This window comes from Helicoverpa zea, chromosome 16 (genome assembly GCF_022581195.2).
Source record: "Helicoverpa zea isolate HzStark_Cry1AcR chromosome 16, ilHelZeax1.1, whole genome shotgun sequence".
In the NCBI taxonomy this organism is placed as follows: domain Eukaryota; kingdom Metazoa; phylum Arthropoda; class Insecta; order Lepidoptera; family Noctuidae; genus Helicoverpa; species Helicoverpa zea.
The window spans coordinates 613,127-628,849 of NC_061467.1; the positions used below are offsets into that span (position 1 = coordinate 613,127).

A 15,723-nucleotide genomic window follows, 5' to 3' on the forward strand; every position below is an offset into this window, starting at 1 on the left:
GGTGCCTCTTCTAGTTTTCCGACTTCTTTTGATTTCGCCTAGCGCATGGTGACACGCAGCGTCTTGCCTGATCTCCAAATCGGTAGTGGTAGTAACATTCTCGATTGGGGTCGTGTTGATGCCTTGCAGTGGACTTTGATCTTGAGCGGGAACGCTGATAACGGCGATGGTTTGGTCTTCCACGGCTACGAAGTTCGGAGATCTCGAGTGTCAGATTCTCGAGTTGTTTTGAGAGAACTTGTATCTGCGCGGACATGATTTTCTGGTTTACTGCCGCAGAATCTGGTTGAGATGAAGAGACAGCTGCGATATTTGCCGACTCGGAATATTCCATCATCTTGTCTGCCATTGCCGCGAGCATATCGAGTGATGAATCTGTGTTCACAGACAGCACAACTCGCATTTGCGGCGGAAGGTGGTTCATCCACTCAATCTTGATGCCATCTTCGGTGATCATGTTGCCGCCGAGTTCGCGCATACGTCGTAGCAACTGAGACGGTTTTTGGTTGCCAAGTTCCAATCCGCTGATGAGGTTCTTAAAGTTTTTCACCTCGGACTGCTCGTACACGGAGAGAAGGCGTTGTTTGATGGCCTCGTACTTCTTAGTTTCTGGCGGCTTGATCACGATGTCTGTGACATGTTGAAGGTCGGTCGGTTGTAGTTGGCCCAGGACGTAACGATATTTGTTTTCGTCACTGGTCTTCTGCGGCTCGACGACGGCTTCGAATTGAATGAACCACATGCGAGGATATTCACGCCAGAAGGGAAGGAGACGCGACTGCACGGAGACGACAGCGAGTTCTGTAGGCTCGCTAACTTCTTGCTTGTGTTCCATCATTTTTCTCTCGGGGTCACCAAAATGTAGCAGCAATGCAGGTAAAGTTGATAAATAAAACAGCAATGATGGTGTAAAGTAGAAGAGTATAGTATATCGTATATTTTGTAAATACAGAACGAGCTTAAGTCTAAAATAACAGGGGCCGAAGTAGTGTTAACGCTCAAGCGAGAGCGTCGCGCGATTGTCCAATAAGAACGCTCTGATAAGACTCTGTGAGTACCTAAAAGAAACGAGACAGATGCGCGCGCGAGTGAGATAGCACGAACGTAAATATAACGCGTTCGGCGCGAGCGGTCTTCAATCCCATGTTGTGGGTGGTGTAGCGAAGCGTACCTCACAAGTAATATTTACATAAGTATTTAAATATGCATAACCAAACCAAATAGATCAGTATTAATAAATATTTCAAGTTACTAGAAACTGCTACTTCTAGAATCTAATGATTAATATGTGATAATAAAACTTAATTTGCATTTTTTAAAGTATTGTGTTGTAGGCGGCATAGACTGGTAGCCGATCCCAACATAGTTGGGAAAAAGGCTCGAAGGATGATGTTGTAGAAGGCATAGGCTGTTTGCAGTTCCCATAAGGTATTTCTCCATGGGCCATTGATGCCTGATAATAAAGTTTAAATAAAAAAAATAATAAGCCAGACGGTCGCTCGTTCAGAATTATCAACTCCAAGCACTCTTGGACGTCAATCCTGACTGCAATTTGCTTGCGAACGAAAGTAAGACGATCCGTCGGTATATCTTGAGTCCTAGGATATGAGCGAGTGAATGATTTATTTTTATAACCAATGTAATCGACATTATGCCGTTTTTGTTGACAATAAATAAATAAATACATAGGTACAATGATACTATTCTGGACTGCAATAAACGACATGATCATCATCATGTGATGCAACAAACGATATGATACGATATAAAATAGATAGATTATATTGCCAAACACAGAAGCTGAGAAATATTTTAGTCTTAGCCTTTTACAGCCTTACTACAAAAACTTGAACATCTTTTGAACACTTGTCTAATAAAAAAGTGTGGCTTCAAAATGGACCTTATTTCAACGTCATAATCTGTCATTTTTTAGACAAGTGTTCAACAGACGTTTAAAAGTTTTTGTGGTACGACAGTTATTGTTTAGTCATTAGGGAAAATTGTATTGTTAACTATATCCTAATAACTAAGCTGCTTATTGTATTCATGTGACATTAAATCATTTGAATAAAATTAAACAGTATTAATAAACTAAACTTACTACTCAATTACTGTAGTGTTTCATTTATTCCGTGGTATTCTTTTACGATTAAATATTGAAAATATAAATACTGTTACTGTTACAGCCTTTTTATCGTCCCCCTGCTGGGCTCAGGCCTCCTCTCACACGGAGAAGGATTGAGCATTAATCAATGCGGGTTGGTGATTTCAGACTATATGGTCCAGCTTTCCTCAAGATAATTTCCTTCACCTTTTTATCAGCCATTGATGTCCAAGACTTACTTAAAAGTACATACAAACTTAGAAAAGTTGCATTGGTACTTGCCTGAACTGGAATCGAACCCACACCCTCATACTCGCGAGGTTGGTTCTTTACCCACTAGGCCACCACGACTTTTAAATATAAAAAGAAAATATAAATGACGAATAACAAAAAGAACCTATGAAGGAGCTTGAGCATTTTGCTCAGACGCGCTTGCTCGTATAAATCTGTAAGGCGCAGTTTCATGGAGTTTCATTCCTAAATACGTGGACTTCGACTGCATTTTAAGTGGGAGAACGTACATATTATGAACGACTAGTAAGGAATGGATGAGTAAATTAAGGGTTGGTTCATATCTAACGGAACATGCGTCGCGTATTATATCGGTCGCGTAACGCCAGAACTGACAAATATACGGTAAAATATTAAATCATTCACACCTAACGGATGATGCGTTAGTGCGTCGATCATACATTTACTTACGATACGCTCGACGCATTTTCCGTCAGATATGAACTGACCCTAAGAGTGAACGACGACCGAATGAAAAGACTGGAACACAAGATGGAAGAAGTCGGATTGAGATTGCGATAAGTCGAAGATATTTTCTAACTATTTTATTGTGCTACTTCCAAGAGGACTAAATAAACTAATTTCCACCACGATCGGAGTATCGTTTCATCATAAAATTTCCCCCATATAAAACTTCATAGGAGTTATAATCAATCCACAAAAGCACCTACTTTTCAGCCCCGGCAAGAAGCTAAGGTGGAATTAGGTGGTTCTAAGACTTAAACAGGAAAAGTGAGGAAAAAAAATGACCACCACAAACTCTTTCAACAAATAGAACTCTTTCAAAATATATTCAACGCAAATACTTCGAAGACTATCCAAATTATTACCTAATACAACTACAATCCGTCTAGCAGGTTCTATTGACATTTGATAATAATACAATAGTCTCTACTAGATTACTATCCGTAACGGTCGTGTGAAACAACCTTTTGTTATCCGTGTACTAAAATGTGGTACAGTGATGTTGCCACTGTTTGTGTTAAGTCACCTTTTCATAACGAGTTATTGCGATATACCAGTGCTGCAAATGTTTCGGAGTAACAATTTCAATTTGAAAAGACCTAACGAAGTAAAGCCCTATTATTGGCACGATTACGAAGATAGTTCTGAAGAGTACAGTTATTTTGAATACGATGATATCGATGACAAAATATTAAAATATGCCAACATTCAGACACGGCATCCTCAGTTTCTCATGCCCAAATTATACGGTTAGTTCACAAAACAGCTTGAAAGACTTTAGGCAAGCCCAGCTCAGAACCTGCCTACATATCTATTTAGTTGACTTAAAAGGGTAGCAAAGAATTAAAGTACATGCTTTTATTTATTTATAGATATTATATATTTTGGGCTGATTTTATTGTTGTTTGTGTGAAATTGGTAGCACAGGCTATCACGGACCGAGATCACAGAGCACCGCTAGTCGTTCGCCGTAATCCGTATGAAATGATCAACTCAATGTGATAATATCTAGAAAATAAAGACAATGCAATTTTACAGATGGTTCGCGGAGTTTATGCCCAAACAACAGAACATGTGCCAGAAGCCCTTACTGGGGTTCAACCAGACAACAAACACATGCACTCGTTTAAGGACGCAAGATAAGTTTAACCCTCCAGTGTGACAAGAGTATAAACTGATGAAAGGTATCAAGGCAGGAGATGAACTCTATTTTTTGTATGGTTATGTAAACTGTGGATCAGAGGAACCGGTTATACCGAATACAGGCGTACGGTTACAGTCGCTAAGTTTTTTGATGCTTTTACACTGGCGAATTATGCCCGGTTTCTGAGGTCCACTTAACGAGAGTTTATCTATCCGTCAGCGCTATTGGTTCGATAACTCCTTCGAATGCGTTTCCGAGCTACGCGTCTTAAGTTAAACTCAGTCTAAACGGCGTACAACTTAACTGCCCATATTTGGCCGTTTATCTGTCCCATAACTTTATTTGACGTTTAGATGTCACAAAAAATACCACGTTTTAGGTTACGTCCGTCGCGTCGAGGCAGTTTAAGAAGCCAGTGAACAAAATTAATATTAATATGCCTACTTATAAAAATACAAACAATGAATATAGATAATATGAATGCAAGAAGCTCGTCAGAATCGGATTTCGAAGTGTGTGTCACGGAATAGAAGGGACAGGAGAAATCCTATCGAAATGTTTACCTACATAAAATTTGAAAAAGATATCGTTTTACATGTTGATTTCTGACACTTGCGCGATTATTAGACATTACTTGTACGGATTTCATCGCAAAAGTACGTAAAATCCGTGAAAGTCGTTTTATTTAAGAGATATCGGTTTGAAAAAAACACCGTAATACATCTGGATGATATTCATCACCCTTATTCTACCTCCTGTTGCGCTCCTTCAATGCACATGGTCTGAGTTGGAACAACTTTTTATTGCGTTTTTTATATAATTTTAACGTACTTTTGTAAAAGAGTCATCTATCGACAGATTAAGGAAGTACGTATCGGTTCCTTAACTATTTATCAGGGGCCCGATTCTCCTAAGTTAATAATGTCAAAGTCGAATAGAAATCGGATCGCAATATGATCGCAATAGCAGTTTTAACCATATCGGGCATTCTGCTACTAATAAAAGACCAATCGTATTCGATTGACATTTGATTGGTGTGCGATTGGTCTGCTATTTTGGTAATTATGGTCTATACGGTAGTTTGCTGTACAATCATTTTGCAATCGTAAATCATTTGCAGACAAAATGATTCATTATTGAATGACAGAAAAGGATAAAAATGTTTATTTCAAAGAAAAAATAGCGGAATGCCACATACGTTTCAATCGTAATCGAGTCGGGATCGGATCTCAGTCGAATCGAGTCGAACGTGAATCGTATGTTGCTTAAGTAAAATTAGGAGAATCGGGCCCCTGGCAGTTTGGTGTTCGGAAACGCAGCAAAAGTTAAACGGCGTTTATCAATTCAATAACTTTGTCGAATCGATAACTAACGAAGAGATATCCAGAGACTTCAGAAACCGGGCATTAGTCGCGCATCATAAAGCCAAGCTTATACGCATGACACTTTCCGCTCGCTCAGTTTTGGGCTGCGGTCAACCCAAGTTGTCAATTTTCATCAAATTCCATGTGATAGTTTTAGTGGGTATGTGGATATATTAAAAAAATACGTATGACAGACATACATTTTCGCATTTAGGTAATTGGCAGGATTATGTAGAATTGGTAGGATTAGAAAAAAAGTACTTCAATTATTATTTCTGTGTTTAATATCATTTTAGCACCTTATGTAACAATACCTGTAGTTTGTAAACATATAGCCGTGTATAAAAAAATAAAATATCTTTTATCCAGTATGGCGTTATGTCCAAAAATAGTTAAGATTACATAAACGCTTTACTTCATCAAACTAGATGTCCGAATAATTTTGTAGTTTTTAATGTTAAAAACGATTATTTATTTATTTTTGTTAAAACTTTCGAAGGCGTATGTCGTCTTTTTAGTTTCATAAATTATTTTTACAGGATGGTACAATAATGGTAGAGACGACTTCAGCTATGGGCCCCGAGCTAGTCTTCAAAGTAAACGAGTATTGTTTGGACTTGTTCATTACAGAGGATAATGAAATCCAATTAAATGCCTTGGTTTGTCATTTAAGGACTCGCAGAGAAAGGAGGCATTTTTACATAATATTTGACAAACCAAATTATATGTATATAAATAAATGCGATTTAACAAAAAAAAAATTACAAATAACTTTCTATATTTCTCGACGTACAAGACATGAATTGAGCTATTGAATAAAAACATTTGTCAATTAGCCATTTCTTAAATTTAATTTTAAATTTTGCAAGTGTCATCTCTCGGAAATGCCTGTGAATTTTATTATAAATCTGAACTGCCATGCAACTGCAATTTTTTTTAAACAGAGTTGAGGATTTACCTGGGACAATCAATCTGGTGGGATCCCTTGATGAATATTTTTTATTAAGACTCGCTTTCTCAAAAAGATGGCCATGTTTTTTAACAAACACAGCGATTTCATAAATGTATAGACCAATAACAGTCTGAACTTTTAGTTTTTTAAATAAGGGTCTGCAGAGAGAGAGTCTAGTGGCCCCACCCCACATATTGCTCGTATACATTTTTTCTGAGAGATCAAAACCCTATTTATGTCCGTCGAATTACCCCATAACAAAATACCGTAATTTAAAACAGATCCCACATATCCATGATATGCCAACAAAGCCATTTTGTCACTTGCCAATTTTCTTATTTTTCTAAGGGCATAGACAAATCTGTTTATGCGTGTACACACATTATTTACCTGGGCTTTCCAATTGCAATTTTTGTCTAATAATATACCCAAAAATTTTGTTTCATTTACTTCTTCTATACCTTGCCCACAGTGATCTATTGTTAAACTTTGATGTGTACTTTTGTAGTTTCGGAATTGTATAAATTTTGTTTTATGTATATTTACGGTTAGGTTATTTTCAGCAAGCCATTTTATTATGTTTTCTACTGCACTTTTTAGGTACAATAGAGAAGTTGGTTTCTCGTTAGAGGTCAAACAAAAGGTACTTATATTATTTTGGAATTTTCTTTGTTTTCATATAGACTTGGGAACAGAAAAACACAAAATACAAGAAAAATATTTAAAAAAAAAATTTTCGTTTTGATTTTTTTGACAAAAAAAAAAACATTTTTTTTCGAAAAAAAATCACGCTACGCTCATGTTTTTCATATAATAAAAGGGTGTTATAATAAGTAAAATAACAAGGTTAACTACACTAACTTTACGAGATCTGTTATTTACATTTAGGAATATGACTGTACTCAATCGAGTAGGTATAGTGATTTCTAATGGGTTAAATGTTTTTTCCTATGATTCCGCAGCAGCAACAGGCCCATGTCGGGACATGGCTTACAGTCCCGCATTCGCTTGCTTCTTTACTTCGTGTACAGGTGGTATGCCAGCATCACTGACTATCTTGCTTGCTTCGCTCGAGTTCTCCGAATTCAAGAAAGACAACGAACTGATGCCAAACATACAAAATGAAGGATGCAATGCTTTACGTGGTATGCATTGTATTTGTTGCTCTTTTTTCTATTATGTAGGTACTTAAAAGTCAAACGTAACGGGTAGTCAGAAGCCTGTCTAGCCAGGGGGTATTGAGTTGCCCTGGAAACTGATTTGAGGTGGTCAGACAAGCAGACGCTCCTTGTAAAGCACTGGTATTCAGCTGCATCCAGTTAGTCTGGGAGCCAACCCCAACATAGTTGGGAAAAAGACTCGGAAGATGATGACTTACTTAGCCAAAAACCGGGATAGTTGGAGGTCGATGGGGGCCTACGTTCAACGTTGGTGATGATGACGATTATTTACTGTTTTAGGCGGTTTTGACCGCGTCCTTTTTTGCCAAATGTAGCCTAAAGACGCCACCATAATCTTAATAGCTTACCACTCACTTCACTTACTCAGTCAATTCTGATCTTTCCCTGCGAAACTGACTCTTTGTAATATTAAAATGTTTTATGTCCAGGTTACAGCAAAGCAATTTACGAGTACGGGCCCGTGTGCTTTTTATCTATACTAATATTATAAAGCTGAAGAGTTTGTTTGTTTGTTTGTTTGAACGCGCTAATCTCAGGAACTACTGGTCCGATTTGAACAATTCTTTTGGTGTTAGATAGCCCATTTATCGAGGAAGGCTATAGGCTACTTTTTATCCGAGTTCGTGCAGAGGTTCCCACGGGATGCGGGTGAAACCGCTGGCAGAAGCTAGTTAGTCATAAACTTAATAATATTTGGACTAACAATACGTAAGATTTACAAAATTAAAAAGCAGACCAGAGTAGTACTTCAAGCTGAAGATAGTAATACCCACGTTAATAAGGAAGAGCAATGGTAGGTGTTAAATGTTATGTTATATTACAGCCTTTTTATCGTCCCACTGCTGGGCACAGGCCTCCTCTCACACGGAGAAGGATTGAGCATTAATCACCACGCTCGCTTAATGCGGGTTGGTGATTTCAGACTTTATAGTCCAGGTTTCCTCAAGATGTTTTCCTTCACCTTTTTATCAGCCATTGGTGTCTAAGATAGGCTAACGCCGGCTCCACACGTTGGCCCCAACGCTCGTTCCAACGCTATGCGTCCAACGTGTGGATCTAAAAAATGGCATTGGTCCCAACGCTGGGGCGTGCGTTGGCAGTTGGCCTCTCGTGTCGGTTTTATCAAAGGATCTGCGCGCCAACGTTGGCGATCTGTCCACACGTTGGCGCTTTGCTCAGTTCTGCTACAACACGCAGCGAGTGCGTACGTCGAGTAAAAATGGCTTCCTCATCCAGCAAATCGCTACCGGCATGGACAAATGAAAAAATTTAATACAATTTATCGAACTATATCAAGCACACCCCATAATATGGGACGCAACTCGAAAGGATCATAAAATATTTTTTTTTATAATAATTCCGAGTTTCTCAGAGCAGTTTCGATTTCTGTATCGGACATCTTCACATTGGCCCTGACGGGACAGAACTAGTTTATTGGCCAACGTGTACGCCTCATCGAGTTTGTGGTCCAACGTTGGAACGAGCGTTGGTACCAACGTGTGGAGCCGGCCTTAGAAAGTACATTCAAACTTAGAAAAGTTGCATTGGTACTTGCCTGACCTGGAATCGAAACCACGCCCTCATACTCGAGAGGTTGGTTCTTTACCCACTAGGCCACCACGACTAATGGTAGGTGTTACAAATGTAAAAATAAAAGTTTTTATATAGGGTGACTGGTAATTAGAGACCGATACTTGAACACGTGATTTTACCCATGACTACAACAACTTTCTCAAAGAAACTTTATTTTTTATTCTCATTGCTTTTTTCACAATAATGTATAACAGCTATTTCAAACTTTGAACTTTGCTTGTTTGTTTTACTACAATATTGTGATTAAATATGAACTCTCACAACAAATGCCAATAATGTATGAAGTTTCCTTTAGAAAATAACTTCTTCCACCTTACCAGTCAACTTGCAATATTTATTTAACTCAATAGCTTTGCATAGCGTGATAAGCTGCTTAATACAAATCATTTTTTTGTTTCAGGGTCCATATCTATGTGAAACTAGCTTCCGCCAGCGGCTTCGCCCGCGTGGTGTGTTGATAAAAAGTAGCCTATGTGTTAATCCAGGGTATCGCCTATCTACATACCAAATTTCAATCAAATCGGTCCAGCCGTTTTTGCGTGATTGAATAACAAACATACATCCATACATTCTCACAAACTTTCACATTTATAATATAAGTAGGATTATTCGTTGTAATGTTACTTGCAGAGATGAATTTCACCCTTGATTTCATGTCAAAGCTTTTTCCTTATTACGAATTATTTAGCCACTACAGTGACCTTCACTATTTGACCTTCCCTTTTATACTCTACTTGAATTTTAAGTGTCAAGGGCATTCATGGAGAAATTTAATATTTTTGTATCTCTATAGAAATAATTGTTACTTAGGGTGTATCTACACGGTGCAAGTAGCTTGTGCATGTTGAGGAAAATGTCCTAAATCAAAAGTCATTTATTCAAAGTAGGTTGAAAAACAGCACTTTTTGAACGTCAAATTTACAAAAGACCGCCTCCAAAACGCCCGCCCTTTATGCGCAGATTACATGCATTTTAACAACGTGTGGGTCCAGCGACTCGCGCATGTACTAAAGCAAAATACCTACCCGCGTGCTCTTGTCACTTGTCACTTGCGCATGTTAACTTGCTCCAGTTACATGCACCGTGTAGACGCACCCTTTAAATCATGTTGTAAAAGATGATCGGTCACTATGAGTACCGAATTTCGCACGACTTTTTGGTTTGAATGCATCTTTAGCCGCAAGAAAAAATTGTATAACCGCAATGATCATCATTTATATAAAAAGAGCAGCCGCGCAAAACTGCAGCGCTGTAGTCACGTTTTTTTTTTTTTTTCTAAGAATTAACTTTATACACCGTGACTTTTTAGTCGTCTTACAAAGGTGGTCCACTCAATCTATCCCACATAAAATACCACTAGACACGATTATTAATTTTATAGCTTTATTTAATTAAGATAATAGGTGCAAAGAAAAATACTGAAAAAAAAATGTTTACGTATCAAATGGTAGAAGGTAGGTACCTTCCCAACGCGCCGCGCTCCATTGGTACAAGATTCGGGCAGCGCTCACAACAGGGTGTTTTTTCAATTTACGTCATGCATCATAATAATGAATTAAATTTTATTTTTAAATTATTCAAATCTCATAAATATATATATTTTTTTATGTGAACGTTTACTAGTCATTGGATACATGAAGTGGGCTGCCGTTGTAAGACGACTAAAAAGTCACGGTGTATAGTCTTAATCAACTCATTCGCTATATAATTTTTATCAAAGGTTTGTCAAGTAATATAGGTACCTAAAGAGTTAATAAATGTTTTCTTCTTTCACACAGATATAATATTAAAATGGCCGACATCAGAAAACACGGTGAGCACAACAGTACGAAGCCAGGAGAGCTCGCAAAAAGTCGACGATTGTCGGAACAATTCAGAAGTTGGGAGTCAGACAAACTCACGCGCACCCATGAACAATATAGAGATTATTAAGTGCTGAATACAACGAAATTTGTAATGGGATCTCTCGAATCTGTCGATACCAACCAGTTTCCACCAGCGGTTTCTTCCGCGTCTCGAATCCCACCGCCTGCCCTGATAAAAAGTAGCCAGTAGCCTTCTTCGATAAACGGGCTATTATATCACTGAATATTTATTTGGAGTCAGTCTAATTGTTTAACAGATTATTACGTTCAATAAAACAAACTCATCAACTTTATAATAGGTATTAGAACAGATGATCAAGGTGGTCTCATTTATTGAATTATAATCAAATCAAAGGACCAGGACCCAGGACTTATCAAATCAAATCAAAATATTTATTTGCTAGAATATGGTACATGAGGTGTTACATAGCCTATGTTACTCGAGAATAGTGTAGCTATCCAACATTGATATAATTTTTCAAATCGGATCAGTAGTTTCGGAACCTTTAGGATACAAACAAAAAAAATACTGTTTCCTCTTTATTACATCAGTATAGATAAATGAATACATTTAGAAATAGAGGGTAAAGCAAATTGTTACACTTTTAATGTGGTTACCATTGAAATGATATCATAGAGTTTTTGATTAATAATAAGTTATTCACTATTATACTGACGCCATACAAGACGACAAAATTATTATTTGTCTAGGTTTAAAGTATTAATTTTGAGATATTTAAATAAATTACTAGTCTGTTATATTTTTTATTGTGTAATATTAAACAGCTTTAAAACTTCAACAGCGGGAGTTTTATTTTAGTTTACAATAATCACCTAAACTAAGAAACCAGTAAGACTGACGTCAGTCTACCCAAGGGGTATCGGGTTGCCCGGATAACTGGGTTGAGGAGGTCAGATAGGGCAGTCGCTCCTTGTAAAGCGGTACTCAGCTGAATCCGGTTAGACTGGAAGCCGACCCCAGCATAGTTGGGGAAAAGGCTCGGAGGATGAATCACCTAAACTGTCAGTTAGTTTAGTTGTCAGCTAAAGGTACGTTTTGAATTCTTGCTGCCGGCTGCGACTGCCGACCATGAATTTGGCCGCTGCTGCACTTCTGGTAGAGCTGCAGAGCTACAGTTGACTTCATTCCGTCGCGGCATGTTAGGTCGGCAGTGGCAGAAGCAGCAAGAATTCAAAACGTACCTTAATAGATTAAGTCCTAACAGTTTACAGTGATACATACCCATAACCTTTTTTAAGTACAATAATAACTAACCACCGTTACGTTCTAACAGAGGTTTCAAATTAGCTGAATATTATTTTACCAATTCCACTCGTCCAAAGGTCCACTGCTAGACAAAGGCCTCCACCAAGCTTGGGGGTATTTACCATACTCACCACGCTGGACACGCGCGTTGGTGAGCGCAGTGTGGGATATCTTTAGCTTCGCCGATTCTGCTATCCACCGCCAAGCAAAGCATTTCATATCCCACTTGTTGCTGTGGTAGTTATACCACCAGCAGTCGCCAAACCAAATCCCCCAAGCAAAGCATTTCATGTCCCACTTGGTGCCGTGTTTTGGTTTACTACAAGCAGTCGCCAAACCAAGAACTTGCCTTTTTTTCAAATTGCTTGTACTGTGTTCCTATAGTTATTAATTATTAGGTATTTAGTGTTTAGTGTTATTTATTGTTAGGTATTTAGTGTTAATGTAATTGGTTAGTAAAACCGTGTTAACATAAATAAATAAATAATAGTTTTTTGTATGCAATCAGTTGCAGTGCATTATGTTGCTCTTGCTATAATAAATTGATAGGAGACTCCGGACTACTTTGTGAGAGTTTCTATGCCCATTAAACGACTTCGGCCTGTACCGGGAATCGAACCCAGTCACAACAGACGTATAATGAGGCAGGGATAAGTAGATATGATTTACATATGTGACTTTTATTTATTAAAAAAAAAAAAACATAATTTATTCGATAGAATTGAAACAAATGATACATTGTTTTACAATTATTTATTGCGTTTTTCAAATGTCGGCTGACTGTTTAGTCTGTAGTATGCGGGTAATCATAAACTTCATCTCTTGACTAGGAGTCGTGAATAGTTGTTTAGTTCATTACCTCATAGAACCGTGCTTTTTGATAAAAGTTTTTTAGCATGTCTACCACAATATATAATAAATTACCTGTAAACATTTTGAAAACTGTAGATTTAAATGATTTTAATTAAAAATTGCAAGTTTTTTTTTTGATAGACGAGGCTTATTATTTAATTTCGGAATATTTAGATCATAGTGTTAGTTTTTATTGTTAAAATTTATTTTTTTATTATAAGTTTAGTAAGACTATAATATAATGATTAATGTAACTAAGTACACTAACTAGATTTTACCTAGTTTTAGGTACTTATTATATCTGTACGCTCTACGAGCAGGACATAATGAAACTTAATATTCTATACTAACACCTTTGTAACCTATGCACAATATTGACTAATTGACTAAGCGATGTCACTCCAAAAACCAGTCTTACAACCGGTGTGAACATTTGTGATGTTTTCTGTGTCCAGTTTTCTTCTCGTGTAACGATCCACTTCGAGCCTTTTTCGCCCCGTGTCTAGTTGGGTCATGTAGTTGTGGTTGCTTCTTCCAAGGACACTCGTTGCCGAGATAGGTTTCATAACTGAAAAAAGAAAATATCACCTGTAGATTTACTTTATATAAGCGACTACTTATTTTCAACATAAACACTAGATTGTTACCTATAATACAGATACATCCTAGGTTGAGGAGGTCAGTTAGGGCAGTCGCTCCTTGTAAAACACTGGTACTCAGCTGTATCTGGTTAGGCTGGAAGCCGAACCCAACATAGTTGGGAAAAAGGCTTGGAAGAAGAAGAAGTACCAGAGCCGCGGTAACCCTTTCGAACAATCGCGTAGCCCTGATGGGCTTTGGCCCTGATGGGCCCCGCTGGGGTTTGCTGACTCTCCTTGAGGAGTGCGTGGAACAACGTGCGCCTTCGACACGGGCCTGTTGTCTCCTTGGAGACGGAAGGATGATGAGCTACCCGAAACACCGCCCACAGGCTCATGCCGGAAATCTATCTTACGATGGAATCTTGAATGGTTTCTTTTAATTTTAATGAATCGAGACGAATACCTCAAATACAAAAAAATAAGGAAAATTTACAAGGTCATATAAATATTCGTGCATCTGGTTTTTATTGTTGTTATCACATCATTTTATTAGTCATATGCAATTGCAACATCAAAAAGCTAATACACACATTGCAGTCTAAATCGTGAATTTAATTAAAGTTTTTAGTCGGTCTGATGCCGGACAATACCTGATCGTTCTTACGTGCGTACTTTCATTCATCGTTATACTAATTTATGAGCCCAAACCGACTATCGATCGACTAAGGATCGGTCCACACGGCGATACACTAGTGCCATCGCACACAGACGCTGCGTCATCGCAATGTTAAGTACTACGTCACAATGTGCGCGTACTCTTAGATCATCGTCATCTCTGCCATAGGACGTCCACTGGTGAATTTAGGTCCCCCTTAGATTTCCACAAATACCGGTTGGAAGCGACTTGCATCCAGCGCCGCGCATTCCGGCGACCTTTAGGCCTCTGCCTCGAATTTTGCGGGCAGCGGGGCGGCGGCGGCGGCGGCGCGGGAGCGGCAGGATCTTACGCGTATAATCAAATGGACCGGCCCTAGAATACAGCGGCGCGGGAGCGGCGCGGCGCACAGTGGATCCAAATTGAAAATTAGTGGACATAGGCAACAAAGTTCCAATATCGATTCGATATTTTTTTATGTGATTCTACATGATATTCCAGACAACTTTTACTCTTGTGAAATTTCTTCTAAAGTGGATCGTTTGTCTGAAAAAAAATAAATTAGATTTTTTTGTATGGAGCGAATCACGTTTATTTTTTTTTCTTCAATTGTACGAATATGTTAGGTCTGTGGCGTGAGTATATGATACCTAGGGTCATTCTCTATCCAAGAAAAAATATATCAGCGCCGGCCATCTGCAGCCGCGCGAGTAATCATTCGGTAAAAAAATAATATTTTCTATGACATTTTTTGCCTTTTAAGATCAATTCAAAGTATATTTTCTGTCTCACTTGACTGTTTTCGCCTTATTTTTGGTTAAATATATAGTTTTAATGGCACATAGGTACTCACAACTAGTAATTCTAGCAGAGGTTTTGTTATTATTGCATGTTATCGGTGGCACCTGGATTGTGATTGATGACTCATTTGTTTGTGCGCTCGTCTAAGCGCACAACTAATTAGTCATCGAAAAATGCTCGTCTCTGATTGGCTGTAATTTTTTTACTACCTGCTAGTCATGTTAATATGTTCACTACTTGAGTAATTAACACTGACTATAAATACAAAGACATTTATTATGTCCCTCTAGTTTCGCTCTTGTCGCTTATTTGTGAACACGGTGAAATACTTTTGTTTTAATATTTACGTTAGAACTATGGCTGGATTTTGTACCAACCTAGATCTTTTAGTGAAATTAACAAGTGGTGGTGATCTGAAAAATTATATGTTTCTATATGAAAGTATAATTTCTGTTTTGAATACCACAGTTTCTGAAGAAGACAAAAACCTAATCAAGGAGTTCTGTCGGCTTTTTTGTATAAGTCTAAATAAAAAGTGGACAGAGTCAAGTAGAAGTCAAAAAACTTTTATGAATCGTATAAATAATCGCAATTGGTTGGAAAAAAAT

The 15,723-nt window shown here is 38.0% G+C and overlaps 1 protein-coding gene and 1 pseudogene across 1 annotated transcript; one reads left to right on the forward strand and one right to left on the reverse strand.

The window, feature by feature from the left end:
* Positions 1-10: 10 nt before the first annotated feature.
* Positions 11-1,004, reverse strand: LOC124637606. The gene has a single exon (XM_047174198.1). It carries the CDS (start codon positions 836-838, stop codon positions 11-13), a length of 828 nt encoding a protein of 275 aa, XP_047030154.1. The 5' UTR covers positions 839-1,004.
* A 2,342-nt stretch (positions 1,005-3,346) lies between these two features.
* Positions 3,347-11,033, forward strand: LOC124637475 (annotated as a pseudogene).
* The last annotated feature ends 4,690 nt before the right edge of the window (positions 11,034-15,723 follow it).